Source organism: Seriola dumerili, unplaced genomic scaffold, assembly GCF_002260705.1.
Source record: "Seriola dumerili isolate Sdu_G_001 unplaced genomic scaffold, Sdu_1.0 BDQW01000050.1, whole genome shotgun sequence".
Classification (NCBI taxonomy): domain Eukaryota; kingdom Metazoa; phylum Chordata; class Actinopteri; order Carangiformes; family Carangidae; genus Seriola; species Seriola dumerili.
This window is the reverse complement of record NW_019174305.1, coordinates 1182720-1200668: the sequence shown is the minus strand read 5'-3', so window position 1 is coordinate 1200668 and position 17949 is coordinate 1182720. Positions and strand designations below refer to the sequence as shown.

Sequence of the window (17949 nt, the reverse complement as noted above, 5' to 3'; positions counted from 1 at the left end):
ATGCTCCTGTTTGAGTATGATAATTTTTGACAGCCTCACTTGTTTGGTAGGCACAATGTCAGGTCTCCAAATCGTTGTTTGATGGGAACTCTAATGAATCTCAATCCCATCAAACTCCCAGCGCGTGCCGTCGCACGAATTGTCAGAGTGCACTTGTGCTTCGCCCGCGATCGCATGCTAAAGAGAAAGAGTAGACCGCGAACCCAAGCGAGCTCTTGTTGACACCACACTGGGAGGGTCACGAGTCTGTTTTTTGTGCATTGTACATGCGCCTGAATCCAGTCACCGAGAATCCTCCCCCTTAGCCAGTGGGAATGGTTTTGAATTATACTCACATACCTCTGTACCTACTGCACGGGGCCCTCTCCTCTCTGCCCGTCTTACTTCGCTGACGCCACCAATTCAACACGCTCCTCTTCTTGCAGTCAGGATATGAAACTCAACGAATTGTTTATGTTGAGTCTCGTATGAAATACTACTGGTGTTCTGTAGACTATTGAGAAGTACTTTCATTTTAACTCATCGTATGGCACTAAAAAATGAGATAGAGTCATGCTGTGTATTTTTTTTAATTGCAATTCCCTCTGGAATAGAGGCACAATGTAGCAGGTTTGGGTAATCAAGGAAAATAGAACGCGACTCACGCTTAATGGCACTAAGGATGCTAGAGCATATCGTATTTACTTGGCAAGACTGTGGACGCAGGCTCAGAGCGGTACGAGTAAGGCGAGTACCGATATTATCGTGTGTGAGAAAACTTGGACAATAAGGACATATATCTCGTCAGGGGATGAGTGGCGTTTCATTTTCGGCTGATTCGTCAAAATTACCTTGTGAGCAGGTTCACACTAGGTGTAAATAAGGCACTTCATGAGCTCGGTTGACATCCCATTCTTACTCATGTGCATTATTTATGACGAAGGTCAATTCACGCGCAACGACCGATAGGCTGCGTTCATTAGCCCAAGCGCCGGGAGACATAGCCAGCTTCCACCCACCCCGCCCAGCTGTCACAGTTGAGACTTAAACAGCGACTCTCTCATGCGCAGGACGACCTCGAGTATCGTCGCACTTATTAGTGATCCATCCTGGCAGTTACCATATATTTGGCTTGGATTATTGTTATTCCTTGATAGGTCAAGGGTGTACACTGATTATCATACATACATACATACATACATACGTAACATATATACCAGTAATATACAAATGACTACGTAAGTGGCGTGTGTGTGTCGTCGTGCGTGTGTGTGGATATTGTGGTATATTACTAATATATGTTATATAATAATTCTCCTGAGTCACGAGTAACCATCGTCCAGGCGTCACATCTACCCAACTCCAGCGAGTGCGGTCCTCTCAACCAGGATGCCTTAACAGCCAGCTGAACAGTCCCCATTTGAATATCGATCCTCAAAAATGGTACATCTTAAAACCAGTTTCTAGTACAGACTTCAGTCGGAGTGACCTAGTTGACAAAAGGAATTGTTGGAAAGGTAGGGGCTAATATGTCAGCCTGTCTCATACAATAAGACAAGCTTAGTCTATCAACCTGTCCACACAGCCCTCTCCACTCAGCGCCGCCCACTCAAAAAGATTATTCTCCAGTTAAATCTAACAAGTATGGTGTGTGGAAAATTCTATCACACCTCATCACATAGAGATGGGCCCAAAAATTTTTAGGTTATCTGTTTTTTGGTGAGTGTGAGAGACATTCGATCTTCAAGAGAAAGAGCATGGTGTGGTCCTGAGCCATATTGTATACTACATAGTCTGTGTATCGACGCGTATGTTGCCGTCCCCTAGTATTACCTCAACACTTCCGTCTGGACTTCGGCATCAAACGTTTTTCGTAGATTGGGGGTTGGGCAGTCGTTGGTCTTTTTTCCCGTTACTTGTGACATTCACATCTTAGTCTATCATAGGTGTATAATGTTGTCACCTTCGCCACTTATGATGAAGGCATATATAACTCCTAATGCGGAACAGGTCATACGGTACCACCTACACTCCGCCCAGGACTCCCCCCCCCCCTGCCGCCCTTTTGCCCACACAAGCTGTACATAAATCACTAGCTCAGAGGCAGAACTAGACCGCAAATCCGCCGCGAGTCGCGAGTCTACTCCTCCCCTTTCTTGTGCCATTACAGGACGCACAGAGAGTCTGACTGGCTTTTGTTGAATATCTCGACCGATCATAATTTGTTGACTCTACACTGACAGGTTGACTGACATGCAGATGCCACATCTAAATAAAACCACTAACAAACTGAGTACAATAAATCGAATAAATTATTTCACCAACTACTTAGAGATGCCCGTACTTTTTCTATCATTAATTAATTGCTGTCTTCTATTACAATACATTGCAACCCCTCTTTGATACGAGCCCTTTTTTCTGAACGGCATGCCATGGTTATTCCCGCCCACTACTAACCCCATTCATTCATACAGAGGCATCTTGAGCTCTGCCCATGGCAAAGCAGAGCTCAGAGCCGAGCCCGCGGACCGCAACAACCCATCGAAATGCAGACCCCACCGCACTCTCGGCCCACGAGCCATGTGAGTCCATCAATTTGCTGTTAATTGTCTTCATGTTTAAATCAAAAATACTGGAAAGTGTGTCTCTGTTATCAGCCTCATCTGTATAGGTAAAGGTGGAGCCACCAAAGCGGGAGCTGGCCGTCATTGAAAAAGGACGGTCACAGGAGAGGGTGACTGACACTACATGTTACTCAGACAGTGACGAGACCTCGGTAGTCCGTCGACTAGTTAACTCCACCACATGAGATGGAAACTATTGTGCGCCACCTTAGCCACTTGGTTGCCTCTGCCGCAGAGACAACAGTACACCGCACATAGTACTATAATGGATTCATTCTGCTAGGAGACTGACACGCCTTCCGCACTGAGTGTAAAGACGCATCACTGGGCTAGTCGAGATCTCCATGTGTGCGTTCATCGAGCGCAGTGGCAGCTCGTCCGGTGCACACCCGCGCGGCCTATCTCAGGCATTACGGTCTGAATGGCTCTGGTCTTCATAAACTAACCACCAAGGCGACTAGAGAGCGCACTATGATGCATCAGACCAGCACCAGCACCGGCCCACCTAGATCAGCCCACGCTCCACAGCGCTCCAATTCTAATGCCATCTTTAAATTTTGACCCAGTACAGCGTCTATGGTGATTTTGCATCACATTGTTCATTCTCATTAAACATTAAATTGGACACTGTATCGTTAATCACATGCATACGTCACAACTCACACAACACATGGAGTAAGACTTCTTCATCCCATATTACTGTTTGCAGAGTCTAAAACTGTCTATATCTTGAAGTTGAATATCATTGGCGCGTGCGCACATAAGCGACACTGAAACTATAAGTGATCGCTTTAGATCAATCTATATATTTTTTTCTTCTGATAATGTGAGCAGAAATATTCACACCTCAGATATGAACTGATGGTTGGTGAATACAAGCACAGCGAAGTAGAGACACAGCAAGTACGACTCACGAGTTTCTTCGTAGTGAACTCAGAGACATAGAGAGGCCTGACAGACCACCAGCCGATTATTCTTTGCTCACAGGCATATGTCGTGTGGAGGTCAGCAGTTCAGGGGATACTAGTTAGTGATGGCTAGGCCGTAGACTATCGTCTGAAGAGGAGAGAGCAGAAGATCTTGACTAACCAGTCGGACCTGACTGCTATCTAAAACTGGTGATCACCAGTGACTTGCATCCAAGTGTCTATACTGAGATTTCCTTGTTTCCTTCTGTCACTTGGTTTCCCCGCTCTCCTCTTTATGCTCACTGTGTGTTATGACAATTTCAGGGATGTACGACATTCACACACTACACACAACACACACACACACACAGCACCACACACCACACACACAGAGCGCCAAAGCACAACAGAGTTGGCTTAGTATGTGATAATATGTGCTAACAGCACGACCCCCTCCTCAGGCTTAACTTACCTCTGTCTCCGCAGAGCCCCAGGATGGGTCGGATCCGTGAATGTTAATAATGTTGTGTTTTGTATGTTTCTGTATATGTGTGTGTGGGTGTGTGCTGTGTTGTGTGTGTGGTCGTGTGTGTTGTGTTGTGTGTGTGGTGGTCTGTGTGGTTGTGTGTGTGTGTTGTTGTGTGTGCAGTGTGTGTGTGTGTGACACACACACACACACACACACACACACACACACACACACACACACACACACACACACACACACACACACATATACAAACATACAAACACAACATATATTAACTATTTCACTGATCCGACCCCATCCTGGGGTCTGCGGAGACAGAGGTAAGTGAAGCCTGAGGAGGGGTCGTGTGTTAGCACATATCTATACATACTAAGCAGACTCTGTGTGCTTTGGCGTCTGTGTGTGTGTGTGTGTGTGTGTGTGTGTGTGTGTGTGTGTGTGTGTGTGTGAATGTCGTACATCCCTGAAATGTTAAACACAGTGAGCATAAAGGAGAGGGGGAAACAAGTGAAGAAGGAAACAAGGAAATCTCAGATAGACACTTGGATGCAAGCAGCTGGTGATCAATGTTAGTATTATGGTTAGTCACGTTCTGCCTCTCAGCAGATCTATTGCCCTATAGACCCTGAACTCCTGACCTCACACAGACAGCTATCCTCCAAAATAACCTGTTTTCTCTTTGTCTTCAAAAGTGTGGCGTCTCTTTTTCTTCTCCTTTTCACCCATTCTCGATCTATATTTCTCTTATCGAAAAAAAAAAAACTAACTATAAACATTATGGACCGCAATGATTTAAATCACAGACTAATTGCACCACATGGTAGAGCCGCAGTTGGATGCTGATGTGATTCAGTGGTGGATAAGATGATTCTGTGATCTCTGAGCTCTCCAATTAAAATGCATTAAATGGCCTGTACAGGCTGATCTCATTTGTTGTTTGTAATGGCTTAGCTGTTTATTTATAACAAGGCATCACTAATGAGAAGCTGTGTCAACACCACAGTCACTCATAAAGACTTTGAATCGCAGCCAGTGGGTTTACAGTGGAAGCCATTTGAGATGAATTTATTGCATCTGTTCTGCAGAGACACTGCAGGGGATTCCTTCTGTAACAGTGCACAGTGTTTCTAAATGTGTTCACTTTGTGCTCCTTAAAACCCAGCTCCTTTGTCGACTTTTATGTAAGGGATAAGAGAACTTCATTTTAACTAGCAAAATACGATACAGCTGCACATACTCTTTGTATTTCATGTTTTCCTCTCTGTTGCACAATGGACTGTATGAAAATGAATGGGGTGAGTAGGGGGGCAAAACCTCATGCTTCAGAAAGGCTGTATCAAAGAGGGGTTGCAATGCTATTGATGAAACAGCAATTAATTAATGACTAGAAAAAGTACGCATCCTAAGTAGTTGGTGAAATATATTTATTCATTTATTTACTCATTTCGTAGTGTTTTTATTTTAGGATGGCATCTGCATGTCAGTCAACCTCTCAGGTAGAGTCAACAATTATGATCGAGTCGAGATTCAAACAAAAGCAGTCAGACTCTCTCCTCTGTATCACAAAATAATTTCAGAGTACTGGTGCAATTTGTTCCACTATTTATAAATGGGAAAGGCAAAATATAGAGTTGAAGATAGTGTACCGTAATTTAATATATGCCTAAGGGAACTATGATAACGGAACAATGCATGCATGAAAAGAAGTGAAATTAGCCGAATTTAATGTGACAAAATTTGCATTGTGGTTATTCCAGCCACTCTCTTGTTACTAAAACAATTTTGATACTCACTAAATGAAAAATTAATAAATTGAATAAAGTTACATAAAAGTATTTACCCTACTTTCCCAACATTCTTTGTAAAGTCTCCAACTGAGTCTGTACTAAGAACTGTTTAAGATGTTCATTCATTTCATGGTGACTGTTCAGCTGGCTGTTAGGCACTCTGTTGAAACACTCTGATGTTTTGGTCATTGCTGGAATGTTATGTTTATAGAAAATTTATATACATATATATTGTGATACAAATACACACACACACACACACACATATATATATTTATATATATGTATATATGTACGTATGTATGTATGTATGTATGTATGTATGTATGATAATAAGATGTACACTTTGACCTATCAGGAATAACATCTCCAGCCAATCATAATGTAAACTGCCAGGATGGATAAATGGAGAACCAGTGCAGCATGAAGTGGTTAATTAAACAGCTCCCAGGTCGTAACTGGGTATTAATCCGCCTTGCTAATGAATGAATTCATCTTGAATGACATGCAAATAGCCAAGACTAATGGATCCACCGCTCATGAAGTGTTACCCGCAGGTATTTTGACAGAATAGCAAATGAACGCACTCATCCCTCATCGCTTTCATTGAGCTATTTACTCATAAACTCCCCTTCTCGCTTAGCTGCTCCTTATACAGATGTGACTATTGTGAAAGTGTTATTATTTGCTTACAAAACTGCTACATTGTGCCTCTATTCCCAGAGGGAATTGCATTAAAAAAAATACACGTTTTCTCAATTTTTAGTGCACAGGCAATGAAAGTACTCCAATGCTCCATGAAACTCGTGTTTCTGTCTATAAATCTTGGATTTCTTCCTACAAAACCTTTATTTGGCTCCACTATAAAACATCAAAGGAAGCTGTGCCTGCAGTATAAATATATATATTCAAAACATTCCCATGAAGGAGGATCTCTCTAGTGACTGATTCAGTGCGCAGTGTACAATGCAAAACACAAAACAGATGGTTGACTCCCCAGTGTGTTCAAAATGCTTTTCCCCTCTTCTCTTTAAGATCTGGAACGACTACAAGCTGCGATGGACGCCGGCTGAGTTTGATGGGATTGAGTTCATTAGAGTTCCATCAAACAAGATTTGGAGACCTGACATTGTGCTCTACAACAAGTGAGGCTGTCAACATTATCATAAGCTCAAACAGCATCATCATTACCACGGTCATTATTAGACACTAGAAAGAAAAACAGCATTGGCAGTTTGTTCAGACACCTACACGTAGCTATGTTTATGTTTTCATGACAAATTGTGGCAATACAAATAATGAATAATAACTGTCGGCAACAAAAGCCAAAATAAAATAATGCTTTAGTGCCTCAAATCCCCTTAAGAAGCTGTTAGGGTGGGAGAACGTGTTTTGTATCTTGTATCCTTCCAACTGTCAACACGGGTTTCTTTTGACCCAGACCAAGATCTCTCTCTAACCTTAAAACTGCGCCAGTCAATATTTTAATATTAGCAATGGGTGAAATGACTACATGCGATGTAAAAGGCATTGCTCACAGTGATGGTCCCAAAGAGAATTATCACCCAACTCGGCAGTTCCCCTCAGCTGTGTGGAGTGATTTAGCTTCTTTCAGCTCACTCTTTTGGTTTTACAGGCTGCAACTTCACGGTTTTCACTCACTCTCACAGTTCTTATCAACCATGAAAGCAGGTACTTGCTTTCAGAAAAAAAAAAAAATCTGAACACTATCTGCCAAGCACCAAACAGCTGATGGGCAAAGTTTGCAACTAGCCTTTGAACACAGTGGAGCACTTAGCAGCTAAAAAGCCAGACAATTTCCTCAGGCTTTGGTGGAAACCAAACTAGAAGATTGAACAACAAGATTTTCGTACTGGACAAAATTCAATACTGCTTTAACCATGTATTTTATAATTGCCTACACTTAACTGCACCTCATCCATAGTGATGCAGAATCAGCAAATGCTGACGTGAATCATTTTTATAATGATCATATACGTTTGGAAGGCAATGACAAACAACCTCCTGTCGTTCCTGTAGAAGAACTTGTTATATTATCAGCACCATCAAAATATTGTTTTAATGTCCAGATAAAGTCCTTTTGTCTTTTATACCTCTGGATGCAACTGTGTGACAGACTAATAACATTTAAATTTGCTAATGTGATTGTCTATTGCTCCATTGACTCCGTTTTAATTCATTTAATTGTGGTCTCATTTCTCTTTCTACTTACAATAGTGATGCATGATGTTAATCTGAGGCAGTTTTGTATTTCACAGTAATGTGTAACGCAGTTTCATTGTGCTCTGTTTTTAAATTCTAATTCCCCCTTTCGTACCTCCGTAACCTCACCTCTTTATCTTCTCCCCTCTCTTGTGTTCCTCGCTTTCATTTTCTCCTCGCCTCCCCTCTCATTGTGTGATGTCTCTGCCTTCCTCTAACCTTTGTGTCCTATTCAACACCCACATATGCTTTTGTGTCATATCTTTTCATATCTTCTCTGCCATGGGAATATGTCTGCTTGATTACACACACACACACACACACACACACACACACGCACATCATATACAGTGCTGTGGGTGATTTCCTTGTGGAGGACAAAACCAAGGCTCTGCTGAAGTTTGATGGGACCATCACCTGGGTTCCTCCAGCTATTTTCAAATCCTCCTGCCCCATGGACATCACCTACTTCCCCTTTGACTATCAAAACTGCTCCATGAAGTTTGGCTCCTGGACTTATGACAAAGCCAAGATTGACCTGGTACTTATTGGGTCCAAGGTCAGTATAAGTGTTAGAGTGGCTGTGTCCAAATGTGGTGGAACTATCAACTATTCATCTACTGTACTTCATCGTTTCTCTGTCTGTCCTGCCTGTATGTATTCGGGGCTCATTATCTTTGGTTTTTGTTACAGGGGATTTTGTCAAAGTCTGAGAAAAAAAACCTAATGATGTCATGGTGATGTCATCAAGGTTACCTTGTCAAATTTCCCAAAAAACTGTGTCATAAAATGGGGGCATGGAGTTTGAACAAAGTGGGATTTAGGAGGCAGGGTGAGTTCAATGACAAATGCTAATGAGTTGCATTATGGGAGATGTAGGATCCAGCGTTTTTGAAGCTTGACTCATACTAAGTACTAAAAGTCATTGTATCTCAGCCTCTGCTGGTTCTCCATTTTAATTATTCTTTTTTAAAATCTGTCTCTTGAAAGTGCCTCAGTTTAATGAACAGAATATTAAATCGCTAAAGTATCCCTTAGCATCTTTTACCAGTATGTCTTTTGAATGTAAATCCAGCAGAAAAAAATCCAAATGATAAAATTTTGAAAGTAACAATTGGAGCGCAACATTCTGTAGTTTAACCATTTTGTTTTTTCATTTACCGCGAGGGACTCTGGTGGATAATCAGTGGAGGCATTTGCTTTTTTTTTTTAACCTATTTTCCTCTTCGCTACTCTGAGATTTTCTGAGCTGTAAAGAGCCGTAACAAGATGGCCTTATTCACTGTAAACTACAGTGATCAGCGTCCCCCTGCAGCGACAAGCGTTGGTGCATGTGGACATTAAATCCAGGTGAAAATTGGTTTTAAGTTGATTTGTACCTTCTTAAAAGTTAAAATTTTATCAGAGAAAAAAAACTGTAATAAACCAAAATCATGAGCCTTATATGTATCATATTGACTGATAGGCCCATAGTCACTTTAAATAAATGGTAAGTTGACCCTCAGTGTTGTTCAAGTGTTGTAACATCATGATATGTGATTTGATTTTAAGATCTTTTTCCATCCCTTAGGTGAACCTGAAGGACTTCTGGGAGAGCGGCGAGTGGGAAATCATCGACGCTCCGGGCTACAAGCATGATATCAAGTACAACTGCTGTGAGGAGATCTACCCAGACATCACATACTCCTTTTACATCCGGCGCCTGCCACTCTTCTACACCATCAACCTCATCATCCCCTGCCTCCTCATCTCTTTCCTCACAGTGCTGGTTTTCTATCTCCCGTCTGACTGTGGAGAGAAGGTCACGCTCTGTATCTCCGTCCTGCTCTCCCTCACTGTGTTCCTGCTCGTTATCACCGAGACCATTCCCTCCACGTCGCTGGTTATCCCGCTCATTGGAGAGTACCTGCTCTTCACAATGATCTTCGTCACACTCAGCATCGTCATCACCGTGTTTGTGCTGAATGTACACTACCGCACGCCAATGACCCACACTATGCCGGGCTGGGTGCGCTCCGTGTTTCTCAAAGTGCTGCCGAGGATTATGCTGATGCGTAGACCGATTGATGAAGACAGCAAGGCTGGGGGGTTGGACAGCAGTGGGGAGGCAGGAGGAGCTGGAGGGGGAGGAGGAGGCGGAGGAGGGAAAGGAGGGAAGAAAAGGAAGAATAGCTTGATGCAGGTAGGTGGACCCTACCCCCTATACTCTTGTCCCCTTGAGCAAAACTCAGACCTAAGTGTCAACTCTGAATAAACCACAGAACCCTAGCATACTAGGCTACACCACCTGAAGCTCAACTAGAAATCTGGAGTAGGGGAAAAACCTCCCACACCAAGGACAGTTCAGACAGGTCACAGCTTCTTTATGCAAGGAAAAAATTCTCAAAGAAATTCTGTGAGGAGACAAACCCTCAGAGTCCTGCAGTGTCCCTAAGGCTCTGTGCACACGATCATGTACGTGACTGTGTGGCAAAAAATACAATGCGGAGGCAAAGTGTTGTTTGGGTTCATCAACATGTGACAAAATTTGAACAAAAGGCTGTAACCTTTTAACCTTTGTTAAACAGTGGAACAATGGAAAAGGTCAAAGGTCAAAGTTGAAAGTGACTGAACTTCATGCACACTGGCGAAGCACAACACCCAAGCTTGAAAACAAACAACGGCTCATGATGGCACCAAGCAATTCTGAGGCTGATCACATCGAAAATTAAGTTTTTCTCTCAAAATTGTTTGTTACTAATTTGAAAAAAAAGAAAAGAAATATCCATTGATACAGTTAAATATTATCATTAAAAAAACAAACCATGTCTCAATCAATATCAGGAAAGAGGCAGCCAGGCTTTATAGAACACTATAGTTTTGGCTTAATTTCCTGTTTAAGAAAATCAATATGTATTTCTTTGATTAGTCGAGTTCAGCCTCAGTGATATATGGGTATCGCTCAATGTAAAATCTAATCAGTTAATTATGTTTAGCTGTGGGAGTCATTGATTTTTCTAGATCTCAGGCAGTTATAACATAGAGGAGTGCCAAGGATAAGCAACTGAGCCATTTCTTACAGTAATGCTCAAACCCTTGGATTACCTGACCAACAAAATGAGTGTTCCAAACCATTTCATAGCTTACTTGTCTGACCGTAAAACAGACTATTTAATACTGTAAAGCCTTGGGATCTAGCTGCTTGCTTCCTGCAGGTACAGCCAGGTGAATCCACTAAAAAACTTTTCTCCTCTAGTAACAAGTTTATGGTAAGCACTGAGGAAGCGCTGTCTTGAAACAAGTCTTGCTAAGATTCTACAAATGTACCCAAGACATGCCACCCCTGGCTGGAAAATAAAAAAAATATTACCAAACAATGTCTGCTTTGAGGTGAAGCAGAATGTGAAACGTCATCTGAACTCTGGCTGTGGTCCCCCAGCAGGTCGGAGGAGGCTCCCTCAACTGTCTGGAGTTTGGGGACAGCAAGCTCTCCTCCGTGGAGGGCTGCACTGGGAAAAAATGCCCTTGCCCCTGCCAGCATGGAAAGGAGACCCCAGAAACACCAGATACGGGGAAGATGACATGCCAGCTGAGTCCACAGAGCATCAATACAGTGGTGGCCTTTTCTGTGGTTTCACCTGAGATTAAACAGGCCATCGAGAGCGTCAAGTACATCGCCGAGAATATGAGGAGCCGCAACAAGGCCAAAGAGGTTAGTCTTTCTTATTTTCACTGTAACTGGAGTAGCTGCTGTATTCACATGTCCTCAAAAAAACACACACATGCACAGACACAGAAGAAAACAGATAAGGGCCTGAAACCTGCTCACACTAGGCAGAATGCAAATAGCCTGCAGCACAGTCCAGCTATACACAGGTTTTAGTCCAGGTGGTTTCTGGAGGGGACGCAAATTCAGGTCATATCAGAGGGACAGGACAGATGACATATGGCCATTGAGGTTGGAAGACTTAATCTAGACCAGCTGTGACATGTCAATATGTCCTCTGTGAAAATGGCCTATTAGTCAGATTTTAAACCAACCCTCTGGTTAGCCAAATGAATTTGGAAGAGAGAAGACAGACAGTAAAATTATTACCAAGAATATCTGTTGTGGTTTCCTTGATCAATTTTGATCTAACTGATAAAATGATTATTCATTATTATTATAAATACATTATGAAAATAAATCCTAACTTGTGATAAAAACCAAAATTATCCTTGAAAGATGCAACACACAGCAATGCAAGACCAGACAGAGGCAGTCTTTTTACTTTAAGTCTAATTTGACTATTTCAAACTATTTTAGGAAATAGTGTCGGAGAAAACTTTGGAATCAAACCTCATAGGAAATATGATATTCCAGTGTTTCTAAACTTTGCATAAATCTCCAGTCACTAACAGAAAGCACACACACAGAAAGTGTGTTCGACGCATAATGTATTCATGCAAAAACACTGGAAGCCATGTTGGCCTGGGAGAGCCCTGCTGTGATTCCCGGCAGCAAATCCTAACCTGCTCCATAAGTTAACAATAGTGTAAGTTAGAACCAAATAATTTTAGATTTGAGTGGAGAGCTCTCCCTTGTCTCTCCATCAGTTATAAATACAGTGGGTGAAATCTCCCAAAGGAGAGAAGCAGCCTTTGATATGCAAAACTCATGGCTCAATCAGCTTTGTCAAAACGCCTGTCACTTCTTTTGATGCTGTGGTTTGAATGTGATTATCATAATAATTTCCTCCTGTGTAAATTATGTATCAATTTTCTTTTGCCGTACAAGAAATGTTCAGCTCTTTTTTCTCTCCCTCTTTTTTTCTGTCTTTCCCTCTTTCTATCTTTGCTGCATAATCCTCATCTCACCCCATGGACTCCCACAACCTCCCGCCTTCTGAGATTCTGAATCGTTTTTCTCTCGCTGTTTCACTGTCTCACCTTTCCTCACCTGCTTTTCAAAAGAATCTCTCTTCAATTTTCTTCTTTCGTTTGGCACAACTGACACTTTCCTCTGTCTTCTCACACTGTTTTGTTTTGTCCCCTGCCTCGCTCACAGGTGGAGGATGACTGGAAGTACGTTGCCATGGTGATTGATAGAATCTTCCTTTGGGTGTTTGTGACCGTGTGCGTCCTGGGAACCGTGGGCCTCTTCCTCCAGCCACTTTTTGGCTTCGTCTCATAACCGCTGACCAATCAGGGTTTGCTGCCACCCTGTGTCGACCAATCCCGACCAAACAAGTGACTAACTCTCAGTTCTCAGTTGACAAATCAGAAAACAAAGTTTTGAGTCCTAAAGAACTATTTGGTGTGCTGGATTTGCTTCTTGCCTTTCACAGAAAGCAATAACTACAGAAGCAGTGAAGTTGAGGAATTTTTTTTTTTTAAATGGTTTGAAGGCTGGTCATTAAGCTGTGTGTGAGGGACACAAAGGTTGTAAGCCTTCATTTTATTTCTTTTAAGGCTACTTATTTTACTGAAATAGAAACATTGCCATAGAAACTAAAAATGCAGGCACTGCACTCTGCCTTATCTTCACAGAAAGCGATATTATTATATTCTCTATGGTTAGTCTGCAGGTATCAAATGTATGTATTAATGTCACATTTGATGGGTCTGTTCATTTATTTTGAAATCAATCAAATTAATTAAGTAGCTATTTCATACATTTATATATTTGATTTAAATGTAGCTTAACCACCTAATTACATACAATATCATTACAGTGAAAAGGTGAACTGGTGGTTACTACTCTGCTAAGATAACAGCGTTAGCGTTAGCAGGAGGTTAGCTGGGATTTTTCGTTCCACCCCTGACTAGATTTCACTGCTGGCTCATTTAAATACACAGAACAACTTATCAAAATGTCAGTTCATCACAATAGGTAATTACAAGTAACAATTACAAAAATAAATCTGTAAATTTAGTTTTGGTTTTATCTCAAGCTGGTCATTGCTACATCAGCAGCTAGCTTCACTTGATGTAGCTCTTAGCTGTGTAGTTGGCAGAGAGTGCAGTAAGTACAACAGCATGTTGTACAGTCCAGGGATTAAATGAAACAGAGTGCAGTCACTGCAGCCTGTCCTGCAATAGAGAGCCCAAGTCACGTTCGGGCTAGCCTCTCCTCCAGTAGTCTCTCATTCAGCATTTCTTTCATCTGTCTCTCTAAAAAACGGAAGCATGTTTCTGCGGCTTTGTTTCTATATTATAAGACAAATCAGCATGCAGTCAAATTAAGTAACAATTACTTTGTAAACGCAGAAAAAAAGCACAGCTCCCTTGAAAGGAAACTACAACGGTTGCAGTTCACTCCTCTCTGTCCTGCTGTTATTACAGACGTATCTGAGCAAACTGCAAACCTGTCAGTTCACTAACGGGCTCATCTCCTTTGTCGAGCTGTAACGTTTAGCACACAAACTATTGGCTTATGGGAAATAGCGTTGGTTAAAAATATAAATATTGAATAAACAACATTAGATTGTTTTTTTTTTTTTTTAAATTCCACACTCTTCTAAATACATGATGCGAGTCGGTGTACTAATATCCACATCTATTGTTAAGAAAGGTCCTGTTTCAAAACTGGATTTTTAGTGCAGTTACAAACGTTACAAACGATACAAACGATTTTGAACAAGATTTTCTTACTTCAGGAACTGAAACGGTTCCAGTTTCACTTCGGCTCTCTGTCAAAGCAGTTACTGTGGTTTTGGTTTTTAGGTCAATTTTGTAGCTAGTGCAAATTTTACATGCTGTCTCTACAAATATTATTTCTAAGTCATTTTTATATGATAAAAAAAGATGTCAAAAAGTCACATTCAGGTCTTAACATGATTTGGACCAAATATTGCATTTCGGCCTCGCAGGGCGGTGTCGATTCCTGCTTGATTTGAAAGAGATACAGTATAATAGAACAAGGCTGGGATCAAAACTTGGCACATCCAGTAGTCCTTCAGGACTGGAACCCGAGCATCCAACAGAAGTTATTGAACATGTCTCCTGGGTGTGGAAAACACCCAGTACACATGATATGAACTCTCTACCACACTGAACCATACCCTACAGCAGCTAGTTTAGTCTCCCCCCATTGAGTTGACTGATGACTGTCATACCCACTCCCCAGTCTGATTCATCAAGCTGCTCACTGTCAAAGCCAATCGAGCTCATTGCTTCTTTGTGTCATTTCCAATTAGAGTTCAGATTTCTGGCGCACTTGGCAACGCTTTTAACAAATAAGAGCAGGCTGTTCTTCTTTTTGTAATTAGAAAACCATGTGTTTATAAATGTTCTCTCTGATTAATGTTCCACAAGGTAATTGGTTGGCCTGGTAAATATAGGATTAAATGGTACTTGATTAGTTGCTCCTGAAATAGCATTACATTTATTAATTCATGAGAGGATTCTATCATCCAATTCCATGGCTATTAATTTAATCTTTTTTTCTTGTCACTTTTGATTAAGTTTACTATTAAGAGCAAACATGCACTGCAAGAAACATGCATGACATAAATTTTGATTGCTTTGACCACAAATACGTTGTCCTCAGATTACAGCACTACATGGATACTGCTTAATTTATTTAATTTCAATTATCCCTTCCCTCTCTGGTTATATCTGTTATGTTTTAATGCATCCGAAATGCAAAACTTGTGACGGGAGCAAATATGTTTGTACAAATGATCTTTGCTGAACTGAAAATAAATGCAATATTTCTTCAAATACAGTGGATAGCATTTGCTGGTAGAGGTTTTAAATTTTTCTGATTAAAATAATAATAAATTGGTTGTGAAGGACATTACACTTACACATTTTATGTGCACACACACACACACACACACACACACACACACACACACACACACACACACACACACACACACGACACCACAACACACACTGACAAGGAGGATGCTGTTTGATTTTATTCTGTTCCTATTACATAAACTCACAAAAACAGCTACCACAGGTATAATTAAGCCTCCCGTAGCAACATCTAATTAAAATCCTGACATTTTAGTGCTATTCAGACATAATTTTAGTGTTGAGATAAAATGCATCATTATGCATGACACCACATAATCACATTTATCTATCAGAGGGCCGATCATCCAGCTGTAGTGTTCATGCATAAAAGATAACTTATAACGAGTCAGTATATCTTAGATATGCATATTTTCTAATAGAAGACCTTTTTTTTTTTACAATTGCCCCACTGCCTCATGTTATAGTGTCCCCAGGCTCTCTCTTTGCTTTTTGTGCTTTTCTTTTAAAAATCATAAAGCATGCAAACATTTTTGCGGTGTAGAAGACATCAACATATTTTCTGTGTACTTTTGGTATAAGGTCTAAAGCCCATGGTTTACTATAAGTCCTTTAGTTTCCATTAAGGAGTTGTTAGAACATCGCAATGATATTTTAGACAATAGTGTCCCTCCTACTTTTTGTCAGCAGTTTGAGGAAGGTGCTTTCTAGTTTTAACATGACAATCCCCTGAAGCTAAGTCCATAAAGAAATGGTTTTCTCAGTTAAAGAACCTGAATTGTCCCAGATTCAAAGAAGAGGAACACATTTGTAAAATGGGCTAAGACCCTAATATAAAGCCCCTGTTCTTGGCAATGATATACCTACCCATTATTAATAGTTAAATTATTTATTCAGTGTAATAAATGAAAAGCAAATTAATAACTTTAAATATTCTGATATGAAATAATATCAATAAATAGCTGCTATTTGTAACTCCTCATTCTGACCCTGCCATTGTCAGGCAGGCGTTATCGCCCAACATTAATGCCTGATCTCACTAATGCCCCGGCTGAATGGGAGCAAATCCCTGCAGCCAGGTTCCATAATCTTGTGGGAAGCCATCCCAAATGAGTTGAGGGTTGTGTAGCAGCAGATTAATGCCCATGGCTTTGGAATGAGATGTTAAATAATCACATATAGGTGTTATGTTTGGGTTTCCACATACTTCAGGCCAGTCAGATTATTTGCAACTGTAAATTTATATCATACTAATATAAACATTGACGTTAAAGTGTAAAAATTTAAACGTTAACTACTAGAAATCAAACGCACACAGTACGGTATACGCACATCCACCACCCCGACCTTCACACACTTTATGAACGTCTCATTGAACTGCAGCATTGGTTCTGAATGTTGAAGATAAATCTCTAACACAGAATAGTTGTATGTGAACATAATTCATGGAAGACAAGACCTGCACGCACACAAAGAAACACACATGGAGATCAGAGAGCAGTTTGACTCACTGGATAATCTCTTCTATGGTAAGTTATGGTGTCATCAGAGCATGAAATGCATGACTGTAGCCCAGAGGCTGGTGATGCAGCAACAGAGAGTGAGGACAGAGCTAACAGGGACATGAGGGCTGCTGTAGAAGAGAACTGGACATGCTGAGCTGGACAAAATGCAAGATTACACAACTAATTGTTGCCCAGTGGACATAGACTGAATGATGCACCCAAGATAAAGGGCTTTTCCTGTTTTTATATTTGGTTGACCAAGAAATATTCGACATATCTCCAATTATTGGCTGAATTAGGCTCAAAGAGTTACAGTAATGTTGTCTCAACAACATAACTGTGTGGTTCAAGGCTGTTTAAAGCCTCAGGATCCTGTGTGGTCACGCAGAAATTATTAGTAAGTGTGTGAGTTCATTTGTTCCGGTGCGCAGCAGGAATATGGATGATGGAGTAAGACCTGACAAAAAGTCTTTACAAAGCAATACAAATTTCACACAATGTAACGCTCTGCGCTTGTTCAATTAGTCAACCAACCAAAAAAGCTGCACATAAAAACAACAGATGTGCTCTTTAATAAAATGTACTGTTTTTCACAATAGTTTCCACCAAACAAGAGCAGCATTCATAGCTTAAAAAAGCGTAATTAACAAATGTTTTGCTTGCTTAAAAAATGTGTCTCATGACACACAGGAGATTAATGGCGTCATT

At 41.0% G+C, this 17949-nt stretch overlaps 1 protein-coding gene across 1 annotated transcript in view; it reads left to right on the top strand.

The window, feature by feature from the left end:
- The window catches only part of LOC111218005 (neuronal acetylcholine receptor subunit alpha-3-like), a 13260-nt gene extending 97 nt beyond the window's left edge, over window positions 1-13163 (top strand). Inside the window, exons 2-6 of the mRNA XM_022740090.1 lie at window positions 6824-6933; window positions 8363-8570; window positions 9582-10193; window positions 11433-11702; window positions 13038-13163. Coding sequence (XP_022595811.1) covers window positions 6824-6933; window positions 8363-8570; window positions 9582-10193; window positions 11433-11702; window positions 13038-13163 — 1326 coding nt within the window. The remainder of the gene's footprint in view (window positions 1-6823; window positions 6934-8362; window positions 8571-9581; window positions 10194-11432; window positions 11703-13037) is intronic.
- Window positions 13164-17949: the final 4786 nt, after the last annotated feature.